Source organism: Podarcis tiliguerta (genome assembly GCF_965153285.1).
Source record: "Podarcis tiliguerta genome assembly, chromosome: 10".
Classification (NCBI taxonomy): Eukaryota; Metazoa; Chordata; class Lepidosauria; order Squamata; family Lacertidae; genus Podarcis; species Podarcis tiliguerta.
The window spans coordinates 30761623-30788130 of NC_139543.1; the positions used below are offsets into that span (position 1 = coordinate 30761623).

Below are 26508 nucleotides of genomic sequence, written 5' to 3' on the forward strand. Positions count from 1 at the left end.
ATGGTAGAAGTGCTCTGAAGCAGGTTTCTGGACTGAACTCATGTTGCCTTGTACCTACCCCTTTGGGATATGACCGAAGAATGTGGTCATAAGGAAAAATGGAGTTGGACAATGTGTGAAGTAGCCATGTGACCCCACAGCTGACACGCTATTCTGTCTTTTGCAGGTCCATACATATGTGAATACAACAGGTGTACAGGAGGAAAGAAAAAACAGGCCAAGTGTGCGTACACCTCTGGAGCGAAGGGTTTCTAATGCAGAGACAAGCAAGGCAAGGGAAGATGAAGCTTGTCCAGATGACAGAGATGCCCAGGTTGTACTGGAACCTGAAGGAGTCAAATTTGTTTTGGGTCCAACGCCTGTTCAGAGGCAGTTAATGGAAAAAGAAAAAACTGAATCCAGCGGGAACAGTACTCAAGGTGGTGGAAACAGTACTGAAACTAGTGCCAACAGTACTCAAGCTAGCGCGAGTAGTAACAATGAATGGGACACTGGGTACGACAGTGACGAACGCAAAGAAGTTTCCTCTGGTAACAAAATAGCGTATGAAAATGTAAATAGGTTGTCTATCCCTGGTGCCCCAGGACTCAGGAGAGGTCGTCTGATATCATCCAGTACCTCTGATACCCAGAATATCAACAATTCAGCTCAGAGGAGAACTGCATTGCTAAATTATGAAAACCTGCCATCTTTGCCTCCAGTTTGGGAAGCCCACAAGCTAAGTAAAGAGGAGGATGACAGTTTAGGACCAAAGACACCGTCTCTGAATGGCTATCACAATAATTTAGACCCCATGCATAATTATGTCAATACAGAGAATGTGACGGTGCCATCAAGCGCTCACAAAGTGGAATATGCAAGACGCCAGGACTGTACCCCAACGGTCTTTAACTTTGATATTAGGCGACCAAGTTCAGAACACAGGCAGCTCAATTATATACAGGTTGATTTGGAAGGTGGCAGTGACTCTGACAACCCTCAGACTCCAAAAACTCCTACCACGCCACTTCCACAGACTCCAACCAGGCGCACAGAGCTGTATGCTGTGATAGACATTGAAAGAACAGCTGCTATGTCAAGCTTGCAGAAAGCACTGCCACGTGATGACGGTACTTCTAGGAAAACTAGACATAATAGTACTGACCTGCCTATGTGAGCCTGGAAAGCATTAGTTAAATCATTTGCACCTTTTTGAAGTTTTTTTTTTAAATGAATGCTCTGTTTTGATTTTTAAATGCTACACCACATGTTATAGATCGATAGATTTTTTCTGAATGCTTCATGTCATGTGCTTATTTAAAGGGAATTTAAGATAGAAAGAGTATTGAATAACACTGTTTCATTTTACAATGGTAGTTAACAGCTTTCAGACAGTGTTGCCATCTTCTTATAGTGCCTATTGCATTGGCTGAAAGTTGGATAACATGCCAGTTCTGGCAGACTTGGCCATGTGCCTAAAGTCACTGAAGGCATTATGACACCTTTTTTAATGCCTCCTGAAACTTCGTATTAACAAGCAGGTCAGTATTTTCTCTCATAGCATAGGCCCGTAGATTCACATATTCCAGTTGAATTTATGGCATCATGTGGCATCAACGAGAGAGATTCTGGTCAGTTTGGGTTGAGCCATAACAGGGTACAAATTCCTTTTATCTAGCATGTGTGGGCTTAATGATGGTCTGGCACATAAATCAGTGCTTAGTTGATGGGAGAGGATGACAGGCAGCTGTCATCCTCTAAAGCCCTTCCAGTAGGAGCAGCTTGTGACGGTCCTGCACTGTGTAAGTCTATTAATAAAGTCAATTACTAAATTTGAAATTTTAATACTGAGTAGAGTGCCATTACTTACGAGTGGCTGACTTGGGAGGGATGAAATCAGCAGTTTCATAAATATATTAGAGTATCATTTAGCACTTGGTTTCAGTCCTTGAAATAATGACCAGATGCACTTTAAAACCACTGACCATAAATCCAGCAGGTAGTAATTTTTTAAAAATGCTGTTTTGTCACAGATTCATTTGCACTTCAGAAAGACACTGTGTTGCAGTTCAAGGTTTTGTTTTTTTTGCTTTTTGCTTTGTCAAATCAAAAGTAGCAGTGACTAATCTGAAGAAAGTATACCATTTAGCAGGGAAGTAAGATAAACTCACACTTTTTTGTGTGTAAAGGCGGCATAAAGAATATGGTATGGTACTGTATTGATAAAGAGCTATAAATTGTTTTTGTCAGGATGCAGTGGATGGCATTCCTGACTTTACTTAGTGCTGGAGCCCCTTTGTCCCATTATGCCCCCCACCCCACAAAGGGCTGCTCCCAGAAACCTATTGAGAGCAACATCCCATGCAGCTGAAAGAAAAAAATCAGCAACCGTTCCATGTAGATGCAGAAGCACAATCTGCTGCGGTTGCACAGAGCTCTTTGGATTCCAACTTAGATTTGTTTCTTCAGACCATCCTGAGAAAAGAGCTTCAGGATTGACTTGCCACTGTCGCATGCGAGAGGTCACACCAGGGTTCTCTTTACGTCAGTGTTCCCTTTCATCACAATCTGAAATTGGCCTTGGCTTAGATCCACTACAGACTTCCAAGTGGCAGCTTCAGGTTTTTCCTGTACAGTTGTACAGATGTTTGTGAAGTAATTCGCAATTACATTTAATGTATGGTCAGATCTTTCCATTCTGTAAAATGTCTTTGCTCTTTCTTGCTTTTCATTTTGCGTCGCCGTCTCTCCTGTACAGCCTTTAAGTTGCATACTGTTAATTCTGTACATAGCTCTTGTTCATTGTATTTTATATGTTGCCTTTTGTTCAGTTTCCATGTTGTTACGGGAAAGCTTTTGGGGAGGCCCACGTATAATATTGTCCCTTATCAGAAAGGCCTTCTTTACTTGCACAAATGGAATGGTGCATTACAGATGTGTGAGTACAAACAGTTCCCTGGCACCTTAGAGAGGGACGTATAGAGATGTGAGCATGCATTGGCTTCTTTCAGATAACATTTGCAGGTCAATGTAGCAGTCAGAATGCTGGGCTTGACTATATCCTATGCTTTACCAAAACAAGCCGGTAAAGTGGTTGTACAAGTAATAGTTTGCTTGAGTTGGAGAAGGGCCACAGCTCAGTGGTACAACACATGCTTTGCTTGCAGAAGGTGCCAGGTTCAATCCCTAACATTTCCAGATAGGTCTTGTCTGAAACCCTGCATAGCCGCTCCAGTTCGGGCTGTCAGTGCTGAGCTAGATGGACCAATAATGTGACTTTTGGTATAAGGCAGCTTCCTATGTTCCTGTCTGCATCTGGCGTCTGTGAAACAGAGACCCCAGTCCTAAACATCTGCAATGGGGTATCTGCCTAGGATTCTAAGCAGGAAATCCTTTCAGTGCTGCCATAATGTGCTTTTTGTGATATGGTTCTGTTATTGACATCAGTGTGTTCCATCATAAGTTTTGTTTGCCAGCAGAGCAAGTCTTTGAATGGAGGAGCTACTGAATATGTAGAGAATATCTGGAAGTAATATCTCTGGATATATAAATGTAACCCTTTTTGTTTGCTAGTTTAACTATCACTGAATATTCCCAGTATATCTGGCATCTGCTGATCTTCCCTGGTAAATTTATCCAGTCGTCCCTCGGTTTCACAGTAAAAGAAGCTTGCAAAGCATCATCACAGCAACACAGAGTAGCTGAGCCTGCAATTGCAAAGGAAAAAATAGCTGTTAAAAACTGGTGTGATACCATGGAGAGATCTAACAATTTCAAGACATTTTAAAGGATCCTGGGGATAGGGGTGGAATTCTGGTGTGTTTTCCTCACCAGAAAAAGAATTCCAGAAATTATGTAAAAAATGGAAATATATATATATAAGCATACTATCTTATCAAACATAAACTTTCCTTCTTTAAAAACACAAAATGTAGTATGTTTTAGAACATATTGGTACTGTTTAGTTTATTTATGAAATTTAAAGTTATAAACATCTTTATTTTATTTAAACAATAATTGCAAATCTATCCAGGGTTAGGGTGCAGCAGTTTAAAATTCCTTGTTGAAGGTACCTTGCCAATGTTCACTTGGAAAAATAAGGAAAAAATGAAATGAAATACAGTATTGAAGCGATCAATATTGTAGTAAACAAAGGAAAGCATGGGCTTAAAATAGTATTGTAAACTTACGGTAAATATTTTCATGCGGAAACAGAATATGCTATATTTTAAGAGAGAAGCTGTGGAAGTACACGTTCCTATACTAAAATAGCGGTTTTACATTTGGATAGTCTGTTAATAATATATTATAGGGTTATTATACTTAAACAGTTACTATACTTGGAATCCAGACCCATGCAAAGTTACAGACCAGCTCCAACCCCCCAATCTGTGCTGTAAGAGGGATTATGATATGGTGGAGGTATCCCATCTGCCAGGCTCCACCAGTGGATGGACCTAGCTGCTGAAATGGTGATGATTGAGTAGTTAATGCTAGTGGTGTTTCTGCTGGTGATACCAAGGGTAGGACGCCCAAACCAGGACATTGCTAGAGGGAAGGGGGAGGCACAACTAGCAAAGTAGCTTAAAAATCAAAATCCTGTCTTCCACTCTGGTCAGTTCTGTGCTCTGCCCTGTTCCTACCTGGCCAGGGTAAAGATTTCTCTCTTAATTGGCTTGAGCGTCACTGAATTCAGTGGAATTTGCTTTTGAGTAAACATGCATAGGAACAGCTGAAGCATTCACTGGAACTGCAGAGAAAATTATCTCTCCTGAACAGTTACTTGTTTTATTTATAGCCCATATGATCTCAGTAAATATAATTGCATATAGTAGCATAACTTGTGTTTTTTTGCTCTGAAAGATCCATAGGTTCTGAATCTATAAACTTTCAATTGGAACTTCATGGATTTCAAACAAGGACCAATTTCCTGTGAATTTTGAATTAAGTCTTAGTGTGTTGCTTTTCCGATCATAGCAGCAGTGCTTTTATCACTAACATTTACTACCTTGGTCTGAGAGATCTTCAACACTGTGAACTGACTGCATAGTGATTTTACTTTAAAACTGGTTTTTAAAAAGTATTTTCCTCATTCTGAAAGAAAATGCTGCATAATTTTTTTCTATGTTTCCCAAAACTTTCTTGTAGATGAGAAACTTAAGATACAGGAAAAATGCATATAATTCAGGTTTTTTTCTTTTGGGCCGTCACGTCTCTATATACATTTCCTTCAAATTGAACAAAACTATGTTAACAGATCAATATTTTTTTTTTTAAAAAAAGCTAAGTGTCTTCCAAAAAAAGTTGAGTTCCATACACAAACCCTCCAAAATAAATCACTTAAATAATTGTTTTGGCTTAGTATATAAAAAAGACTGGCAAAGCTGCTTTTCTGTTCAGTTATAATATTGCCTTCATTTCGATAACATTTTAAGAACTCAGCTGCCTAAAAATACCTTCCTGCTCATATTTATATGAGAATGTAGTCAGATATACAGCTAGAATTTTTCATGATGGAAATGACAGAAGGAATGGGACGTTGTGAATTGTTTTGGAAACAAATTATTTCTTTTTCTCTGTCCATCAATGAATGGTGCTTGGAAGTAAATAACCTGGTACTTGAGAAGTTAAGGGACTATTGATACTCTCTGAAAGCAACTGTACATTGAATGTGTCAGGATAATCTAAAAGCCTGTTAAATATATTTCAGCTAACTGGATCCTGATTGGCAGTACTGCATGGTGTTAAGCTCTATAATTTTGCTTGAGGAAAATAGGTATTATGAAATATACAGTAGAATGTAAAAGGAAAGAGGATACGATCATAATTTATTTTTGAGAAAAGCTTAGATGTGATCAATTGTCTTGCATTGTTCCCCTTAATCATCTTTTGTGTCTTATGTACCTGAACACTATCTCCTTGCATGTATGTTTGAAAGAAACTAGGGTAGCTCTTGATCCTTTTCTGACATCCGAAATAGCTTTCATGGTTTTATCTCTGCCTCTTCAGGGAGACAGTGTGTCTAATTAGCTGCTATCAAATGACAAGATATGCACTTTATTGGAGACTCATCAAAGTTGGGATGCAGTCATCATTAGCAGATTTGAGTCTCTGTTTGTCATCAGTATTAATGTTTGCATTGGATCTGCAATGTGCTTAGTAGGAGAGCACTGAACACATACTTTTTGGAGAAATAACTTGCATGATGTTGACATTTCCTCCACAATATCCTGCAAAAAGTGGCAATAACCTTTCAGTAATACTATCTATCCACATTTTTTTTTGCCTGAAAAGTACACAAGACACCATTTCTCTGCTGTCTTTATATTATAACATTAGCTGTAAGTCATTTGGATATCACAGAAGGGCACAGAGTAGGTGCACCTACTGCTTCATTTTGAAGTCTTTACAGTATAATAATTTTAGTTGTGAAAAGTACAAGACATGATATTATAGGTTGACATACTTGCAAAAACAAGGTGCTAATGAACATGTGCATATTTTGGAAACTCCTCAGTTAATACCTTTAAAATCATAAATCTCACTCTCTGAATTTTCCATCTCCAGGGTTTTTTGTGTGTGTCAGCAAAATCCAAATTCTGTTGTTACACCAGTCAGATGTGCATATGCTGATTTTGCATGCTTTCCTAACAGAACTGTGTTTTGGAAGACCGTAACAGAATAGAATGGGAGGGCTAATTGGATGGAGGCTATTTAGGTTTGTAGACGCAGGTGTCGAGAAATAGGAGCAAAGAGCTGTGGCAGGCACTAAAATAAGGTTCCTAGGTCTCAGGATGTCCTGACTTTCCTTAGATAACATAGATTTCACATATTTCCAAGCTTTTTTCAGCTACCAGATTCTTTGAAAACAATAAAAGAAGCTGGTACTGATTCCCAGGGTGCCGGATTTCTGGGTCCAATTGTACCTTTTGTGCTTGTGCAGCAGTCATGCAGAGATACTGAACACATACTCAGCCTTAACCACCTATCACCTGGACAGGATACTCTGCCGAATTGATCAGTTGATGAGCCCAAGTTGAATAGCAGTCTAGTAAAATGTGATTTAAGAGAATAATATTGCCAACCACCTTTTTTTGTCTACCTATTTTTCAGTAAAGTGCTTTATACTAAAGGCAAAAAATTGCCACGCCTAACACAGATAAGTGGAGAAAGTATCAGCGTAGGGAAAACTCTTTACAAGCGTTTGCTTGATTGCTGTATTGGGTTTTTTCTTTCTTTTTTTCTTTGTACAATGTGGTACAGTGGTACCTCAGGTTACAGACACTTTAGGTTACAGACTCCGCTAGTCCAGAAATAGTACCTTGGGTTAAGAACTTTGCTTCAGGATGAGAACAGAAATCACGCGGTGGCAGCGGGAGGCCCCATTAGCTAAAGTGGTACCTCAGGTTAAGAACACTTTCAGGTTAAGAACGGACCTCCAGAACGAATTAAGTTCTTAACCCGAGGTACCACTTTACCTGATACTCATGCAAAAGTGGGCACAGTAAACACCATCCCATGAATTCTATGGTGGTGCTCAATTTTCCTGCACAACATTGTGTGTTAATATCAGCATATTCTGTGGTTGGTGCCGATTGAATCTTGTGTTCTCCCCTCTTTGTGACTGCTGCTTCACCTCTCATTCTCCGTTCACTTTTATTACAATTTTTCAGCAAACTTGCATTGTTGCACCCATTCACTTCTCTGACAAAATCAGCGTCACGGCCCTGTCAGGCAAGGAATGTCCAGAGTGATGAATTAATTCTGTATTGTCAAATGTACACATAAAAGTTAGGAAAAGGCATGCCTACCAGTCCTGCATCTCTCAGCTACTCCTAGGCCTGCACTGGATGAGGCAGTTGTCACTCCCGACCTGTGTGCAAAGAGGCAATGACTCTGCCTTCATGAAACCTGTTTCTGCTCCTCCTGCTTCAGTCCTCTGCTGGTTCTGGGAGACAGTGGAGCAGGAGAGCTGAGGGCAGAAGGTGTGGAAGTCCTTTTCTCTACATCAGCCTTAGCTGTCTTCCTCCTGCACCTGTTCTTTCCTTTCCAACCCTGCAGCTTCTTCTGCCTCTGACTCTCGATCTGGCTATTACAAGCTGCCCCAGATCACTGATCTCTTTCCAAGTCAGTCTCCAACCTCCCTCCTGGTGCCCTCTCCTCAGTGTCCAAGCAGTCACTAACAGTTAGGAAGGCTTATAATAGAAACAGAGCATCTGAGTACTGCATGATCCTGGCAGAACACCTGAGCACTCTGCAGTCCCAGGCACCAGCTATGTACAATCATGTTTCACAGTTGTCTTGTATCCTGTTCTCTCTTTCCTCTTATTTAATGCTTACTGGAGGTTTTCTTCACCCTGGAATTAAGTTAGAAAGTATATGGGTGCAATTGCATGCAATCTGGACGTGGGGAGCACATATGCACAGAATACTTCCCCAGATTTTATTTGTGGGTCGAGGAAAGATGGAAGTCAATGTGAAAAAGTGTTGGTGCTGACACATGTAGAGTGCATAGATTGTGCAAAGTTCATTTATTACACAGACAAGACAGAAATACTTTGCTTGAAATTTCAGTTGTCAGTGGTACTATTTCTTTAACAGCATTTGATGATACACAGATTTATATTGGGCTAGACCTAAGCAGTATTGCGTGTGATCTCCTTTTAAAAGGACACATTTGTGAATTTGGTTACGGTGTTGGATTCATAAATCCTTTTTTTCCCATTTGTTGAAGGTTGATCCCTTTTAATTTTAGTAAGTAAAGGTTGAAGCAGATACCCACCTCTTAAAATCCAAAAACACAAGGAACCTAAAACCCATCTCTTAAAAAGTAATAATAACAATACTAGCAGTAAAATGATCAGTGACTGTATTTACCTTTTGCGCTCTCTTCACAGTAGCATGACTTGATAAAAACAACAAGAGAGTTTCCACACCTTTAACAGTCATATAAAATGCTATCCTTCTGTGCAACTGTTCACCTTATTTCAGATTCCGTCCCCCAATTTATTTTTTTACAGTTCTTTTAATTTAAAATATCCCAAATGAATGGTTCTGATGCTTGTTTCAAGGTAAAAAAGAAAAAAGCGTAACTTGAAGTTGCATTATTGTCCAGTCTGAAATTACTTCTTTTAGATGATGCATACCAGTGTTAACTATCAAACCTAGTGAGTGAATGACTTTGGTTTTCATTTCTTGATCTTCAGGTATGGCCAAGATTTTTCTCAAATGTTTGTCAATAGTTTTGCTGGGCTATTATGACAGTATACTAAGCTGGGTACAGAGAACGGTGAGTGGGAAGAAGCTCATGAAACAGGACTTTCCTTCTGCCTCCACCCCCTGAAAAGCCATACTTGAGCCTCAGAGGACCTTACCTTACCTTATTCAAGCGGCTGCCTCTGTTTATTTACCTTTTGCTCTCTGTTTATTATGCAGTTTCCCATCTCCCCCAACAACCACCTGCAGCACTAAGAGAATCACCTTTATGCAGTACTTTTTTTCTTTAAAAATGTTTAGGAGTACTCTCATTTTCCTACTCATATTGAAATACTGTCCCTCAATGAGGCCAAACTTAGATTCACAAAATGTTTAGGGGTATGCGTACACCTACGTCCCCCCCAGAAAAATAGCACTGCCTTTATGACTAAAGGAGATGTGGAACAGGGAGGAGTGTATGGGAATATTCACTTCTGCAAGCTTCCTCCTCACAATTTTCTGGATCCAGCCCAAATTTTAACATAGACTTTTGTGTGACATAAGGAAAGTAGAAATTAATATCTGATGAAGTTCCTTTTATTGTCCCTGAAATGTTAATTAAAAACAAAGCAACTTTTTGAACTGTATTTACAAAGCACAGTTGAAATACTCTCATCATTTTTAAGGCTGGTAACATGTATGTTTGAAGTACATGTCTTCTGCTATATCTGTTCCGTTGTACTTTTATGTAAAAAAAATGTATGACTGTCATTAAGAATGAAATTGTTGGTTCCTGTGGCACAGGGCAGTCTTCCTGTATGTTCACAAAGGCCCTACCATAGAATGGCTTCTTTCTTCATGAACAGTTCCTTTGAAATCTACCACAGAAGTGACTGTGAATGGGGCGAGAACCTTGATCTGCGGCTAGGGGCTGGAGCACATCAATATAAATCTGATTAAGGCCATAATATATATGAGACATTAGGCATGTCTGACAACTTGTTTCAAACAATTGTGCTTGTTTCAAACAAATTAACATAGTAGTGTGAAATGAGCCGCAAGTTTGCATTGGTGGTAACATTCCTCTGTTCCAGAATCTCTTTGCAGTGAAAAAAGGGGGGCAGAGTTAGGAATTAAAGTCATGCATAGCTTTTATGTCCACATTGTCTTAGATGAGAACATGAGGTATCATCATCAAACAGGATGATGTTGCTTTTTGATATATTCGCAAATGACCTGAAAATGTAACTGAAAAAGTTTTATTCCCGTTTATGGTCAGAACTGAGGTTACTTCCTGAATTTCACGTTCCTTAGTGCTTTGATTTTTTGAGGTATTGTATGTGAAACAAATGATCTTAAAAATGGAGAAGGTCCTTCACTCAGGAATTTCTATACTTTTTGTTTAGCAACGGATGTCAACAACCTGAACTCCCTGTTAATTTCCAATGCAATATATACATATATATAAATATATAATATTATATAAAGATACATATATGGTACTAATTCTATATTTCCCCTGATATTTGCCAAACCTTGAATGCAGGCAGTTGTCTTGTTTGTAAGGCATTGATTGCTACTGAATGTATAGGAAATGCTTCCATTTTGTAAAAGGAAATAGTGTTTGTATGGTATACCATATTATGGCATGTCCCAACCAGCAAGTATGGTGCCTTTCTTTTTTTTAACATAAACATGTCATTTCATTGTAGCATCACCTTCAGCCATGTCTTCTGAAACATTGCTTCTCTAACCCTGCACTGTGGTTCCGAAGTTATGGTACAGCCCAGCTAAAATCTTAGCATGAAAACAGACAATAACAGTCCTGTAATCACCAGTGTGCCACAAATGCATTTATTAAATGCATAAATATACATTTCTATGAAAGCCAAAACTGTATTTGTATGTTACTTTTTTGTCATTACATTGTAAAATACTGTAAATTTGTTGTTGTTATTTGTTATTTGTTCTAATTTTGCATTATAATTTTTTCCCTACATAAAGACATCCTACATAGCGACTTTGTATAAAAGTAGCTTTCTAGAGTTTATTTTATAAAAATAAAAAATTCTAAAGAGTTGCCAAAATCCTTCTGAAAAATTTCACAAACTTGTTTCAAACCACCCCTCTCCCACTGTAGTTTGTTTCAAACATTCCATGCTTCCTTTTAAGCAAAAATGACATTTATCCTACACATAGTATGTTTTGTTTTTCCAAGATTCATATACTACCATTTAATTTTGGCGTGCTTTGTCATTGAGCTTACCAGATGATGTCAGTTTCAAAATGTATTATGTAATATTGAAAACATCCCCTCACCAGTGCCAGCTTCATATGAATTGTAGCATGGCAATAAAATATTGATTTTTACTATGTAAGTGTTCAGTGCTTCTTGAGTGGATGGGAGAAGGGTGTTTTCAGGTGTTTGTATTTTGAACTTTTTCTGACAGTCAAGTCAACTGTAAAGATAATCTGCTTTTGAGTACACATCACATTAATTAGCTATTCAATAGTCTCCTGTTTTGGATCGAAAGCCACCAAACCTAGCTAGTGCTTGAGCAGAGAAACTTGACGGCTGGGTTAAAACTATAGTGAACTCCCTTTGCCGCTTCTATAGAGAGAGTGGTTTTGTGTAGGACCGTTCAAAAATGCAAGTTTTCCTTCTCCACCTTTAAATGGTGGAGTCTGTTAATAGCTTCTGGCCATTATTTTTGCTAATAGTTTAAATTGGGCCAGATCAGAGGGGTGCCTAACCACTAGCTCCCATCTTGAAGGCCAGGTCTCTGACATTTGTGGCGACCCAGTACAGTATTTAGAACCTTCGGTTTTGCCTAATTAAACAAAATCTAGATACCACTGTGTGGGACTGCTATACCCAGAACTAACAGCTGCAATTCAAAGCAGGCCTGTTGCTTCAAGAAATCTTTCTGAATACTCCGTAAGTTTTTGTACCCAATTCTTTGCTGGGACTTCTACTTCTTTCCATTTTGGGGCGAGTAACATTCTTGCCGCTGTAGCAGCTGGATCTGAAAACCCATCTCCACCCGTTACATTACAAGCTCGTGCCGATCCCTGGCTTGGGCTCCAACCCGCTACGCAGAGGACCCGCCGGCAGGGAGGGAAAAACTACACTTCCCGGCATGCAACGAGCCCGCTCTGCTCTTCCTTTCTCCGGTGCCGAGCGTCATTTCCGGTGTTCGTTGAATCCTCTCGAACGCGCAGCTGCGGCTCCGGGCACGAGGCGGCTGGGAAGATTCGAGTAGCGGCCTGGAAGCCCGACCGCGCCGTCAACATGGTGAGCCTCGAGTCTAATAATCCCATATCCTCCGTCCCTCTTTGCTGAGGGGGAGCCGGAGCCCGGCGTGGCTGAGGGGGGGGCGGGAAGGGAAACGAAGGTTCCAGAATTACCGGAAAGGGGGAGGGGAGCCGGTGACGCCCTGGTGGCAACGGCCGGGGATGGAGAGGCCCCTGGGCCCCGCTCTCTCCTTGGGCGGCGCCGTCCACGGGGGGTAGGATGCTGGGGCCTTCATCCCTTCAGGCCGTCCCCGTCGCCTTTCCTCGGCCCGAGGAGGAAGGGTCGCCTCCCTCTCCCTTCGGTGCGCAGGCGGCGCTTAAAGGCAGCCAGCGCCAGAGACAAAGGAAGCCGCAGCTCGGGGGGGGGGACTCCGGAGAGGCCTCTTGGTTGTAGTTCCATGCAGTCACTTCATAGGGTTGGAAGGGACCCCGGGGTCATCTAGCCCAACCCCCTGCAAGGCAGGAATCTCACGTACAGCTTCCTTTTGATGATTCAAAATCTCCCAAGGAAAGAGAGTCCCGTCGCCTCCCGAGTTCATTGGGGATCTGTGTGAAGACTCCTTTCACTGGAGCCTGGCTGCTGCCATGCCTATGGCGTCACACACACCACCCTTTTTCTTAAATTTCGATGTACAATGGTATCCTGGGTTACATACACTTCAGGTTACACACTCCACTAACCCAGAAATAATACCTCGGGTTAAGAACTTTGCTTTAGGTTGAGAACAGAAATCGTGCTCCGGCGGCACGTCAGCAGCGGGAGGCCCCATTAGCTAAAGTGGTACCTCAGGTTAAGAACAGTTTGAGGTGAAGTACGGACCTCCGGAATGAATTAATTACTTAACTCGAGGTACCACTGTAGCGATTTGCACTGCAGTTCACGTTGCATTCTGCAGCAGGAGTGGGGGGCCTGGATCTGGTGGGTGGACCACATCCTTGTCCCCCCCCCCCCCAAGTTTGACAGGTGGGCGAGGCTACATGTATTAGCCCTTGTTGTTTGAAACCAAGCAGAGAGGCACATAAAGTGCTGAACATCATCTGATCATGGAGCCTGTCGACGCCATGTGTGTTGCGTCCTGCAAGAACTAGCATCCGTCTGATCAGCGGGTCTTTCAAAGTCCCATGCACAGGACTTTGCAAAACCTGATGATCAGAGCTTGGGAAGCTTTGCAGACAGTGTGTCTTTAGCTGCCCCACACTTGACAATAGCAGGTACGAGACAGGCTCGTGCGGCTTGACCAAAATGGCCTTGTGGGCTTTATTTGGCCTGCGATCCAGATATTCCTCATTGCTGTTCTGCAGCTGTAAGCTGTTGTTTGGTTGTTTGATTTGTGTGTACATTTTACACCTGAGGAGGGACAAGCATGCTCAGCTCATTCCCCAAACATCACCATACTGTTGCCCTCCACAAATTGGAGGATGAAGTGCTCCTACTGTGATCTAGAACCCTTCTTTTGTAAGATTTTTTATTATTACTATTATTATTTATTAAATTTGTTTGTCGCCCTTCACCTGACGACCACAGGTCAGTTGACCACATTAAAAAAAAAAACAGAATGAAAACACAAAATACATAATAAAACGAAAACAAACCAATTGCTTCTCTCCCGCAAACACATTTAAAAAGCCATAGAATGTTAAATCAGCCCAAGACCAGGTTACAGAGTAACATTTTTGCTGGGCACTTAAAGATGTGTGATGAAGGCGCCAGGTGGACTCCTTGTGAAGAGCATTCCACAAATGGGAAGCCACTGCAGAAAAGACCTGATCTTGTGCTGCCACCCTCCAGACCTTGCGGAGACGCTGAAAGAAGCACCTCAGATGATGATTGCAGGGTCTGGGTTGATTCATACTTTAAATCACACTGTTAGCCTCCACCCTAACCCCCAAATAGAAAATGCTGTCCACTTCAGACTCATGAAGGGCGATGACAGTGGTGATCTGGGAGGCAGAACTTAGTGCTCTTGTACCTGTTAGTATGTAGGATTTATAAGTGAACATCATGCCTGAAAGGAGCAATAGTCACAATGTGAGCAATTCAGAAATTGCATAACACTCATAGTAAGTGGATGGCAAGGTGTAAAATTGTTATTTGAAAACTGAGTCTCTCCTATATGCTAATTGGCATTTTGTTTCCTATTATTTCAGGCATCCTTATCCCTAGCACCTGTGAATATCTTCAAGGCTGGGGCTGATGAAGAGAGAGCAGAGACAGCCCGTTTGGCAAGTCTAATATTCATTGATACTTGATATCTAGAACTGTAGTTGCACCTGTATATGTTTGCTATAAAAGAAAGCTTGAGCTTATTCTGCTTGGGGTCATATTTATAATTTCCCCTTTTTTATTCCAGTCATCTTTTGTTGGGGCTATTGCCATTGGAGATCTAGTTAAAAGCACTTTGGGACCTAAGGGCATGGTAAGTTATTTGTAATTTCTGAAATACATTGCTTTTATCACTGTTACCACTTTTGAGTCAAATATTTAATATCTTCAAATATGGACCTTCAGGACAAGATTCTCCTTAGTACTGGAAGAGAAGGCACAGTGACAGTAACCAATGATGGGGCAACTATCTTAAAAGCTATTGGAGTGGACAACCCTGCAGCCAAGGTTTTGGTTGGTATGTTTGACTAAATACATTACGGGGATATTTTATTTTGCTAAATTAAAAGATTGTAGATTGTCTGCTTCCTGTGAAAACTACGCTGTGTTCCCAGTCTGACATTATTCACCACATCATGCTGGTTCTTGAACCAAAGCAGTCAAACTTAGACGTAAAGAAAAAGCTGGACGGTGCTGCTTAAGCATTGCATAATGCTGTATTTGCTTCTCATGACATAGTGCCCTATCCTGGGCACATACAGCCTTGCCTATAGTATGACAGTGCAGTTAGAGAGATCCTGTTTTTATCTCTGATTTCTGTATAGCCGTATAGAATACTAACATGATACTTCAATATTAAAGCTTCTGTGGTAACGTTTTCCTCACAGATATGTCCAAGGTTCAAGATGACGAAGTTGGAGATGGAACTACTTCAGTAACTGTTCTGGCAGCTGAATTGCTAAGGGTAATAAATAGTTCCATTTTTTAAAACACTGAAAAGGTATGCTGAAATGCTAAGTTGAAGTTTTTTTGCTGCAACAAACTAATATAGCTAACTTTATAGAATATGTATAAGGTATACTGATAAAAAAAAAATTAGGGAGCTTTTATTTGTTGAAGATTCCAGGTAATCTTATTTAATCCGTTACATCATTGAGACAACTGAAAAAAGGAACAAGAAAGTGGCATGTGTTTGTCGGAAAGCACACTTGAAGTTCCTGTTTTACTTGCAACTGCATTAAGATAAACTAAATGCTTTGATTTTTCTAGGAGGCAGAATTATTGATTGCCAGAAAAATCCACCCTCAGACCATTATTGCAGGTTGGAGAGAAGCCACAAAAGCAGCAAGAGAAGCCTTGGTGAAATCTGCTGTGGATCATGGGTTAGTTCTAGTCACAGACAACAGGCATTTGTCTCTCAGATTGTTATGGTCCAATATCATGTAACTAATGACAGGTGTGTGCAACCAAACAAAAAAGGAAAGTAGCATTAAGAGCTGAAAGGTGCTTACACTTAAAGAAGTGTTTCCTGCTATTTGAAACACACAACTTCGTTGTAATATTCTACCGATAAGCAAAATAGTCTTGAAATTTATCCTGAACATACTACTACTACTAATTTATTTATACCCCGCCCATTCGGCTGGGTTTTCCCAGCCACTCTGGGCGGCTCACAACAGATTAAAAACATTCTGAATTCTGCAGCATATTATTTTAGATATTGCTGTATTTATTTGTGAAAAACATGTTTTAAAGACAATGGTGTCTGATGCAAATGGCTTGTTCCCTCTTTAGTTTTTTATTTTTCCAACTACTTTAAATATTTTACAGTGGCTATTGTGGAAAGAATAGCCTCCCTATTTCAGATGCTTTTGTCCTAGTGAACAAGACATCTTCACACCTGGATAGGACAGTGTTCTAGAACATTATCCTATATTTTGAATAAAATTGTCTTGTATTAGAAAAAATTGACCTGTGTTGCAAAACTTTGATTTATACCAGAGTTCAAAAATGTGCTAGATACAAAGGACTGGGTCTGTGGCACATTAATGAGGCAAAACCCTATTGTACTGCTGTTTATTCATGGATTTTAAATGCTGAGGAGGTTCTGCATTTGAAAAAATAAAACCCATGATTCATGGATTAATTTAGTCTCTTCAATATGCAGATGAAACATTGGACATCTTTATGTGAAAATACAGTTTTACATTCTTCTAAGATACATAATAGTGCAGAAATATTAAAAAAAATATTGAAAATAAAATAATAGTGCAAATATTAGACATCTGCCAGGGCTTACAGTATTTTTGTTCTTAACACTTGAAGATATTGTCTCCCAAGTTTGAGTAGCGGCTTGTTAGGTTGGTGTAGGTGGGTGGTTGTTGTTCAAAAATGGAGTGTCAGAAGCCTTGCAATTATATGCAGAACTTTGCTGTATGGTTCTCTGGATCAAGGCCATATATTTTAGTGATCCAAGATGTGCTTTTAAGTTTTCTTTTTCTGCTTTTCAGGGGAAATGAAGCTTCATTTCACAAAGACTTAATGAATATTGCAGAAACCACACTCTCTTCAAAATTGCTTACTCATCATAAAGATCACTTTGCAAAACTTGCAGTAGATGCTGTCCTTAGGCTGAAGGGATCTGGTAATCTGGAAGCTATTCATATCATCAAGAAACTAGGAGGAAGTCTAATAGACTCCTACTTGGATGAAGGTATAATTTTGCTTACTGGTAACAATTCAGTAAATTATGTCATAGCAAGGAACCTTATCATTGCTTACTATGAAGATAAAATAGCAGGCTTTCCACTAAGCCATTTAAAAAAAACATTGTTTGCTGTCATGTAAGCCATAACGCAGTGTTCACAAACAAAATAGTGCCTACTTTATTCCTACAGGCTTGCACTGGGAGAAAAATCGCTCACAATTCCTGTCTCAGTGTTATGCCCAAACCAGGGATCATACTTTGTTTCACTCTAAATAAACTGATCTGTAACCAAATTTTCTTCTTTGCTTACTGCTCATGGTTTGTAGGAGCGAAACAAACACAATCACTGGTTCAGATATAGTGCTGAAAATGGAAGGAACAAGATGGGTTATGGCTTACTGTGATATATTAGTTCAGCCAGTATTTGTATGTTTCTATTAGCCTTGGTAAAATTTTGAAGGCAAGTTCCGATGTAATATTTTGCATGCAGAGAAGGGCCTCTGAAAGCTATTTCCATAGATGTGAAACGTAAGTGGATCATGTTTACATTGCTTCCTGAATGGTTTTTAATCACAGGATTACCTATGTAAACTGAATGTTTGCCCATTCTGAGAGAAACCTTTTCATATTTATGCACTTGGGTCACTTCATAAAGTATTGTACGAATTAAGCATCTGAAGTAGCCTCAAATTATCTACATTTAAGAAGCTAAGTATCTTCGGATTCTATTACTGTTTCATTTTGGTCTGCCTTGTGTGTTCCTTGATGCTTCATATGATTTGGGGGGAATACCACTTTGTTTTATTCAACTAAGTGTTGAATCTATTCCTATGACTGTTTGAGTGAAAAGAGACCCAGGCAACCTGTTCAGTTTCATAAAATATGCCCGATAATCCTTGCTGCTATAACAAAAGTCTGATTCTTCTTCATTTTAGGTTTTCTGTTGGATAAAAAAATTGGAGTCAACCAGCCAAAAAGGATTGAAAATGCAAAAATCCTTATTGCAAATACTGGCATGGATACTGATAAAATTAAGGTACGTAATTTTTGTGGTGCAAATCCTAGTGTAGTCAAAGCAGTTGAGCTATTGCTTCATATTGCCATATTTATTTCTTAGATATTTGGCTCCCGTGTAAGAGTGGATTCCACAGCAAAGGTGGCAGAAATTGAACAAGCAGAAAAGGAGAAAATGAAGGAGAAGGTTGAACGTATTCTGAAGCATGGAATAAACTGCTTTATCAACAGGTATGTATTATGCTGAGGGATGTTTGGAACATACTGATTGACCCTTGAGAGCCTCTGCTGACAAGCCTGTAACTACATAGTGGTACAGTTCACACATCACCTTAAACCACTGCTTAAAACAAACTAGTTTAGTGTGAGCAAACAGCATGTTGGTGCAAGGTGCTCAGAAGTTCCCACATCACTCCTTCCTCATACCTGCTGCTGCTGCCATGCCATACCATGGATGAAAGCTAGAGCCTGGCATGTTGAACCCAAGACAAAACCTTGGTTACTAGTCATTAACAGTTAAAGTCATACACAATGTTTAAAAATCATTGTTTTGTTAAGCACTATGGAAGTTTTTGTTGAGATACGTTATGTTTCCTGCCACATTATTATGAGCACCTTTTCTTATTACAGGCAATTGATCTATAACTACCCAGAACAGATGTTTGCTGCTGCTGGTGTTATGGCTATTGAACATGCAGATTTTGCTGGAGTTGAACGTCTAGCTCTTGTTACAGGTACAGAATTATTTTTAACCTGCCTTTTGTTGCACAAGGGATCCCAGATTGTGGTACAGTAAAAAAAACAACGCAACTGCATAATAAAAGTAAATCAGCAGCACCAGAAAAAACATGCCACTAATAACCAGGAATCACATAGTAAATACCTTACCTTGACGGCAAAGTACCATCCATTGAACAAAGGATCTGAACTCGTACTCCTACACTTCATTTTTTTTTTTTTTTTTTTTTTGCAACATACTATAAATCTGATTTCTTTCTTAGCTATTCGGGAAAGTTACACAGAACCCAGCTTCTTTGCTGTTTGCGGGCCAACTATGAGAGCTGAAAGTGGCTACCAATACATTAAAAAAAATGCACAATGATAGTGAGGATGTCTCCATAATTTAAGATGAAAAGTGGTATATCAGCATAGTAGTTTCTTTAAAACAAAACACACACACACACACACACACAGAGAGAGAGAGAGAGAGAAAAGACTGATGAACATCTGCTCATACTTCTTTTCATAAAAGCTTCTTTTCAAAGTTCAGGTTTGTATGTCTACTAAGTAAATAGTTACTAAAACTATTTTACACTTGTGGGAGGAAAAGGCTAACACAAAGTTGCATTCATTCTCAGGTGGTGAAATTGCTTCAACTTTTGACCATCCAGAATTGGTGAAGCTAGGAAGCTGCAAGCTGATTGAAGAGGTCATGATTGGTGAAGATAAACTTCTTCATTTCTCTGGAGTTGCCATGGGTAGGTTTTGCTGCTCAATGTTGGACAGAACAATCATATGTACCAGCTACTGTCCACTGCTGTGTCTGGAGCTGCTGCCACCTTGCATTCATGCTTTACCCAAGGAAGGGAGAAGATACCCACAGTCTGAAATTTTTAAAAACAACAGGCACGTCCCTGGAAACTATCAGGGATGGTGGTTAGCAGCAATGCTGATATGTTACCCACACATGGAAAGAGCAATGACCCTAGCACCTCTACCACCTCGAGACAGAATAACACCTTTTGCAAGTATGCAAAGGGAAATGCCTGAATATGCAACAAGAGCAGCTACAGAGCAACCATCTCTAGTAGCTCAGTTCATCTAGTTGGGGGGGGGGTTATTGGTTTCTTGTTTCTTGTTTTTATGCTTTTATATTGTGTTTTTATGTTGTGAGCTGCCCTGAGATCTGCAGATGAAGGGTGGTACACATATTTTAACAATAATTAATAATAAAAATAATAACAACCAGTCACCACTATGCGGCTTTAGGTTTTGGCTTGATATACATCAGGGCAGCAGGTTCAGTGTCCTTTTATATATCGCTATGTAGGAGACAGGATTTTGTTGGAAATATTTTTATTGCTTTTCCTTATCTTTTTATACCTTTTAGGTGAAGCATGCACTGTAGTTCTGCGTGGTGCAACACAACAGATCATAGATGAAGCGGAAAGATCTCTGCATGATGCACTGTGTGTTCTTGCCCAGACTGTAAAAGATACTAGAACGGTGTATGGTGGAGGTAAATATACAGTGTTCTTATTTTAACTCCAGCAATTGAAAGATTAACTTTAATACTTGCTCAGGTTGGTTACAGGGTGTCTCTTTCCTAACTCATAGGCTGCTCAGAGATGTTAATGGCTAATGCTGTCTGGGAGCTTGCAAAGAGGACACCAGGCAAGGAATCGGTAGCAATGGAGTCTTTCGCTAAGGCCTTGAGCACGGTAAACTAGTGTTTGGTTCTCTTTACTACCTGTATAATGAAGCATAGTGTTCTGGAAAGCTAGTAATTATGAGGAGGAGGAGGCTGAGCACCCAAATGACATTTACTGGTTGTTGGTCATTGCAAAGTCTTTTGAGATGGTAGTTTTCAGGTCTGTGGCTCATGCAACCAAATTGTGCCCTTGTTAACCAAGGAACAGTAACATTACCTATCTTCCTCTGGGCCCTTTCCCATGTTTCTTTTGGCTTGGCTGACTTTACATAGTGTTATTTCTAAGCACTTCTAAAACATGGGTTGGCTTTCTCTCTCTCCAAACCAATTGTAGCAGGATTCCCTTGAACCAGGAATGGAGGACTGTGGCACTCCAGATGTTGTTGGACTCCACCTTCCATCAGCCGTGGCCGGTGGTCAGGGATAATGGTTCCCTAGCCCTGACCTAAGCAGAGATCTGGGATTCTCTTGTAAACTTGTTTCTCTTCAATGAATGGGAGGGATTGCCAAAGATTGTTAGTATTGACAAATTCAGATTCTGCATCAAGGATACATATATTTTGAGTAAGGATAGTGCAATAGTACAGTAGTAACTAACAGCGCTTATATGTGTGTTATTGTTATTTATTTTTGCAACTGGCACGTAGTTTGCAGGTTTGTTCTTTGCCAAATGGTCCAACAAGCCTGCTTTATTTTGTTAGCTCCCAACTATCATCGCTGATAACGCTGGCTATGACAGTGCAGATTTGGTTTCCCAGCTTCGAGCTGCTCATATTGAAGGGAAAACCACGTATGGACTTGGTAAGGATTTTTATATATAGATTGTATGTTTTATTTTTAAAACATACACCTTTGTGTAACTAATAAACACTTGCAGTGGGAATAGAAGCTGCTTTGGGGTGTTTTACATTCAACAGCAGCAGTGAAAATTAAAATCGGGCATAAGACTGAATTTCACTAAATGCAAATTCCAATTGAAAATGTGTAGACCTTTAATTAAAATCAGTATCATTTTAACAGTGCCAAAATAGAAAATGCAAAAAAAACTATGGAAATGGGATGCTTGCCTTATTAACATTGATAATTTTTTTTTAAAATCTCTTGAAGACATGAAGGAGGCTACCATTGCAGACATGGCAACTCTGGGAGTGGTGGAAAGCTTTCAAGTGAAACGGCAGGTTTTGCTGAGTGCTGCTGAAGCTGCGGAGGTCATTCTCCGTGTCGATGATATTATTAAAGCAGCTCCAAGGTAAAACCCAAAGCTTTCCCAGTTCTTGCGAGACAATGCCGTAATCAATCTTTATCAGAAAAACAATTGATTTGAACTATAATTTCCTTATAGTAGGTATGCTTCTATGTTTATGAAATTTTGTTACGGTTGTACATTTGATGCTACTGGCTAAGATAGGATACACTGCCATCAAGGTACTATCCGTGTCCTATTTGGTCTAGTAGGATCCGTTTCAGGTTTTGAGGCCTGAAGATGTGGCCAAGGGAGTGGAAGCAGCGGGACTGGAAACATACCCTCTCGGCACTTGCCTTTTTTGGCTGATTCAAAATAATCAGAAGGGCTTGGCCAGAGGGATCCAACATGTGGGGAGCTCGTACGTGAAGATCTGTGGGGAGGTCCTCTTGATGGAGCTGCAATTAATTGACTGATAAACAGCACAGGAGGGAGGACTTTCTTGGGGTTGGTTGTCTGTCGAATTCCCTCCCCCTCAGATACAGCTGGTGCCAACCCTCTTGTAGGCATCTGTGGTAGTGGGCCGAACAGTGGTCTTACCCTCTTGACTTGTAGTTATCTCTGCCTGCTACTGTTATGAATTGAAATATCATTGTAACTTAGTCTGGGATTACCTGGGCAATTAAGAGTGGACTGAGAAGGCTATTGCTGATGAACTAAACAACAAACATGTACAAACACTTTTAGGTTCTTACATTCTAGGCTTGCAATGAACTTGGAGACTCTTCTTTCCTCCCAACATTTGCGTGTACTGAATTCTGATTCTTCTTTCAGGAAAAGAGTACCAGATCGTTATCCGTGTTGAGTATTCCATGGTCAGTAAAAACACGTGGACCAGAAGTTTGCAAAATACGTTGTGCGCTTCAGACCGATTTGAGGAATAAAGGGATGGAATATCGATCTTTGGCATGTGATCATTCTTTTGTTGGTTTAACTTATATTGTTTCAAAAAGACCAATTCATTCTTATTGTATAACATCTATACTTCCCCACCATCCTCTTTGTAGTACCCCATAATAAAAGTTTGAAATCTGTTTTGACTTTCTATTTACCTTGGTATAGTACTGGAGTTTGCGTTTTTTATTGGAAAGACCTTTGAATGCATACGTGTGAAATAGTGAGAGCACAATTCAGATAATATGCAGGTGGCTGATCATGAAAGCAAAGTTTACTGCTAGTATTTAAAAATCCTGTGTGATCCTTTTATTAAACATTTCATGAAGATAATACAGGCCACTAAACCTTAGCTAGTTGTGTGTTTATCACATCTCAGCAAGGAGGAAGTAATCTGAAACCTCACTGTTTTTGCTGGAATTGGAGGTTCAAGTACATAACTTCCCCAAGACAAAAAAAGTTAATTTCTAGTTGGCATGTTAAAAAAAAAAATCTGGAAGAAGTAACCGTATTAGCTGGTTGCAGCAAATGATAGAGTTCTGTGGTACTCTAACTATGACCGCATGTCTTGTGGCATGAGCTTTTGTAGGCTGTAGTCTACTTTCAGAATTCTGAAATAGCTTGGAAAGTTGGAGGAGAAATAGTTCACAATGAAATAATAAAAAGCTTTACTTAGGATTACATCCAACGTATTGCATGTCTTTTAATTTAAAAGGTAAAACAACTAACTGCATAGTTCCTCTAACTTGTTAGGCATGTATAATAGGCTAAAGCGATGGTTCCTAATTGGTGGTCCGTGGTACCATTCATATAGCAAAAAGTACCACAGAGATACCTACATTTTCAAAAGTAGGAGGGTCATTAGCTTGACTTGAAAAATGGGGTCTGCAGTACTTCATTAATTGGATAACACTGAGTTAAATAGTTAAATGGAAACAAACTATTCTAATGGCATATCTATAAATATTGCTTTTCTATCAGTCATGGCTTCCCCAGAGACTGATGGTGTTGAACACTACGCTAGGGGTCCTATCTCTCTTAACCCTACACGCTACATTTCCCCGAGCAGCGCTCAAGCTGGAATGCAGATAGACTCCATGTAGTTGGATTTGTAACTGGTGAACCCCAACTTAAAAGTTCTCATTTACACACAAAACCAGGATAAATGCAAAGATTTTCCCTGTTTGGCTGTACTAGATAATTTGCAGGATGAAATATCTTCAAAGTGCCTTCAAAATACACACACTTTCTTTAATACCACAGAGCTAGTGCTATAGCATTGGTTTTAATTTTACAGAAGGCAAGGCACCTGCATTTTTATCTTTAAATGGATTCCTTTCCCCCTTCTCAAAGATTTGTTTATAATGTGTACTAGGTTTTATTCCATCTGAATTCTGTAGAAGAGCTGCAGGTATCAGAAGTGGTACGTTAGCTGGCTGTCACAGTTCAGAGTTTATCTTGCTAATTCTAGATATTTAAATTACTCACCAAGCTGGGCATGCACACAATACCGTAGAAATCAAGTGAAATCAAACACATGCAGCTTTACACTGGATTATACAGCCTGTGAAAACACAGTCCAGATACTCTCATCTTTATCAGGAGATGAACACCCTGGCTGAGAGGGCTCCTGCAGCAAACTTACAAGTTCTGCACTCTAGTGGAAATTTTTGTCACTCGGCTAGACTGAGATGGCCTGGAGGAGGGAGAATAGAGTCGATGTCCTCAGATCCTTTGTCCCTATCCATACCAGATCGTTTCCTAGGTTCGGGGCTTTCCTCAGACCACCTCCCAACCCTATGCACCCCCTTGGCTACCTTGGGTGCGTTTCTGCAGGGGTTGTGGTCATAGATTACCAGCTTCAAGCTGCTCAGGTGCACAAGACTGGGGAAGTAAGTGATGACGTTGCGGTCGACGTCGATAATTTCCAGGAATGGCATGTGAAGCAACACGGGGGGGAATTCAGGCAGCAGGTTGCCTGAGAGCCAGATGCTGCGCAGGTCCTTCAGGTACCACAGCTGCGCAGGCAGGGAGTGCAGCGCATTGGAGCCGGCGTGCAGCGTCTTGAGTTGCTTCAACTCGCACACCACGTTGGGCAGGTGATACAAACAGTTGGACTCGATCCAGAGTGTCTTCAGGTTCTGCAGCTGGCGCAGCTCTACTGGCAAGTCTCCGAGTCTGTTGTTGCCCAGGTAAAGGATACACAGCTGCTTCAAGGTGCACACCACCGGGGGAAGCGTTTGGAAATTGTTGAAATCCAGTGCCAAGATCTGTAGGTTCTGCAGCTGTTCTAGCTCAGAGGGCAGATGATTCAGATTGTTGTCGCTCAGGTACAATTTGACCAGTTCCCTGAAAGAACAAACGTGCAGCGGGAACCTCCTCACCTGCCTGCTGCTCAGATCCAACATTTTATCAATTGGCATCTCTTCAAGGTCTCCCAGGATGTATTTCTGGCAGGCATCTGATGGGAAGAAAGCAATGACTGTTCGGAGAGCGTTGCCCATCCTAACAACTTTGGAAAGTTACATTGGTTCTTCACTAGTGAATCAGGCTTATGGAGCAGGGAAGCTGCCTGGCTTCTATTTTGTGTGCTGTTCCCTCCTCCTTGCTGCAATATATATGGTCCACATAGCAACAATCACGAATCTCAAGAGCCCTGAAATGTTCCTGATAACTGAATGAGTGTCTGCTGATGAGAAATACAGGCATTGCCTTGGAATAGCTCTCGTGCGCAAGAGCAGCAGAAAACGTCGAGGTGAAGTTCTGAGATTGCACAGTGGTTAATCAGACATATTTTCCAAAACAGTCCCAATGTTCCCCTTAGCATGCTCTACTCTAAAGGCTCTGCTCTAATGGTGCTTTATGCTATAGTCACTTGCTAGTAACATGAGAGAGAGGCATGTTCAGTACTCATTTATGTAAATGTCATCTACTGTAAGTGTTTATTCATTGCAAATATATTATGCCCTCTGGCACAAGCTGAAGGGCTCTCAGCCATGGCTTTCAGTCAGGGTTCAACCATCAGCCAAGCAATTCTTGTTGGCCCTAAACTGTGACAGGTTCCCGTTCCAGATAGGTGCTACTGCTTTAGTATACCTGATGTAAACCACCCTACACCTGTACCGCAAACCTGAACTGAATTGGACTGCATTGGCTGCTTTTGGTTAAAAAATATGTGGGAGTCTTAAGCATGGGATTCAAAGACACCTTTAACATCTAATTTGACCCCAAATGGATGGTTTCAAATTTCATGGCACAATTAGGCAAATCCTACTGCTTAAATTGGACATTGATTTATATGGCATTTTGCTATTTCTGGATGCAGGATTCCTATTTACATTTATTTGTTGTTAAGGAACATATTTAGGACTTACTTAAATATATTATGGGGTAAAAACTCTGGTTCACAGTTTAACTATTAATCTAGCCTTATCAATGCAGATCGCAATGACCTTAGATTGCTGCACCTTGTGACTATGTTGGCAAGCCAAAGTCTCCTTGCAGTGGGCTAACGAGATCAAGGCAATGAAAAAATAGCCTAGAGTCTGGACTTTTGAGGACCTTAATGAGTGATGGGGGGGGGGGTGAAGACCAGTTAATGTAGGATGCTCTGCCTCTCAGAGGTGAAAGTCTTGAGACAGACAGTA

The 26508-nt window shown here is 40.4% G+C and overlaps 3 protein-coding genes across 5 annotated transcripts in view; 2 read left to right on the top strand and 1 right to left on the bottom strand.

The window, feature by feature from the left end:
- The window catches only part of FRS2 (fibroblast growth factor receptor substrate 2), a 41095-nt gene extending 29548 nt beyond the window's left edge, over nucleotides 1–11547 (top strand). For both annotated transcript variants that reach the window (XM_083399837.1, XM_083399838.1), the window contains exon 7: nucleotides 167–11547. In XM_083399837.1, coding sequence (XP_083255963.1) covers nucleotides 167–1156 — 990 coding nt within the window. In that variant the 3' untranslated portion in view covers nucleotides 1157–11547. The remainder of the gene's footprint in view (nucleotides 1–166) is intronic.
- A 756-nt stretch (nucleotides 11548–12303) lies between these two features.
- Nucleotides 12304–23001, top strand: CCT2 (chaperonin containing TCP1 subunit 2). Of its 2 annotated transcripts, none has more exons than XM_083399829.1 (16): nucleotides 12304–12469; nucleotides 14617–14691; nucleotides 14820–14885; nucleotides 14978–15089; nucleotides 15460–15536; nucleotides 15842–15954; nucleotides 17083–17285; nucleotides 18215–18315; nucleotides 18397–18524; nucleotides 18924–19027; nucleotides 19652–19771; nucleotides 20404–20532; nucleotides 20631–20734; nucleotides 21426–21525; nucleotides 21832–21973; nucleotides 22742–23001. In XM_083399829.1, the coding sequence occupies exons 1-16, from the start codon at nucleotides 12467–12469 to the stop codon at nucleotides 22770–22772; spliced, it is 1608 nt and encodes a 535-aa protein (XP_083255955.1). In that variant the 5' UTR covers nucleotides 12304–12466; the 3' UTR covers nucleotides 22773–23001. The 2 variants fall into 2 exon arrangements, with proteins under 2 accessions (XP_083255955.1, XP_083255956.1); XM_083399830.1 differs by lacking the exon at nucleotides 12304–12469 and adding an exon at nucleotides 12587–12770.
- Nucleotides 23002–24101: 1100 nt separating this feature from the next.
- On the bottom strand, nucleotides 24102–25447 carry LRRC10 (leucine rich repeat containing 10). Its single transcript, XM_083400062.1, has one exon. It carries the CDS (start codon nucleotides 25363–25365, stop codon nucleotides 24535–24537), a length of 831 nt encoding a protein of 276 aa, XP_083256188.1. The 5' UTR covers nucleotides 25366–25447; the 3' UTR covers nucleotides 24102–24534.
- Nucleotides 25448–26508: the final 1061 nt, after the last annotated feature.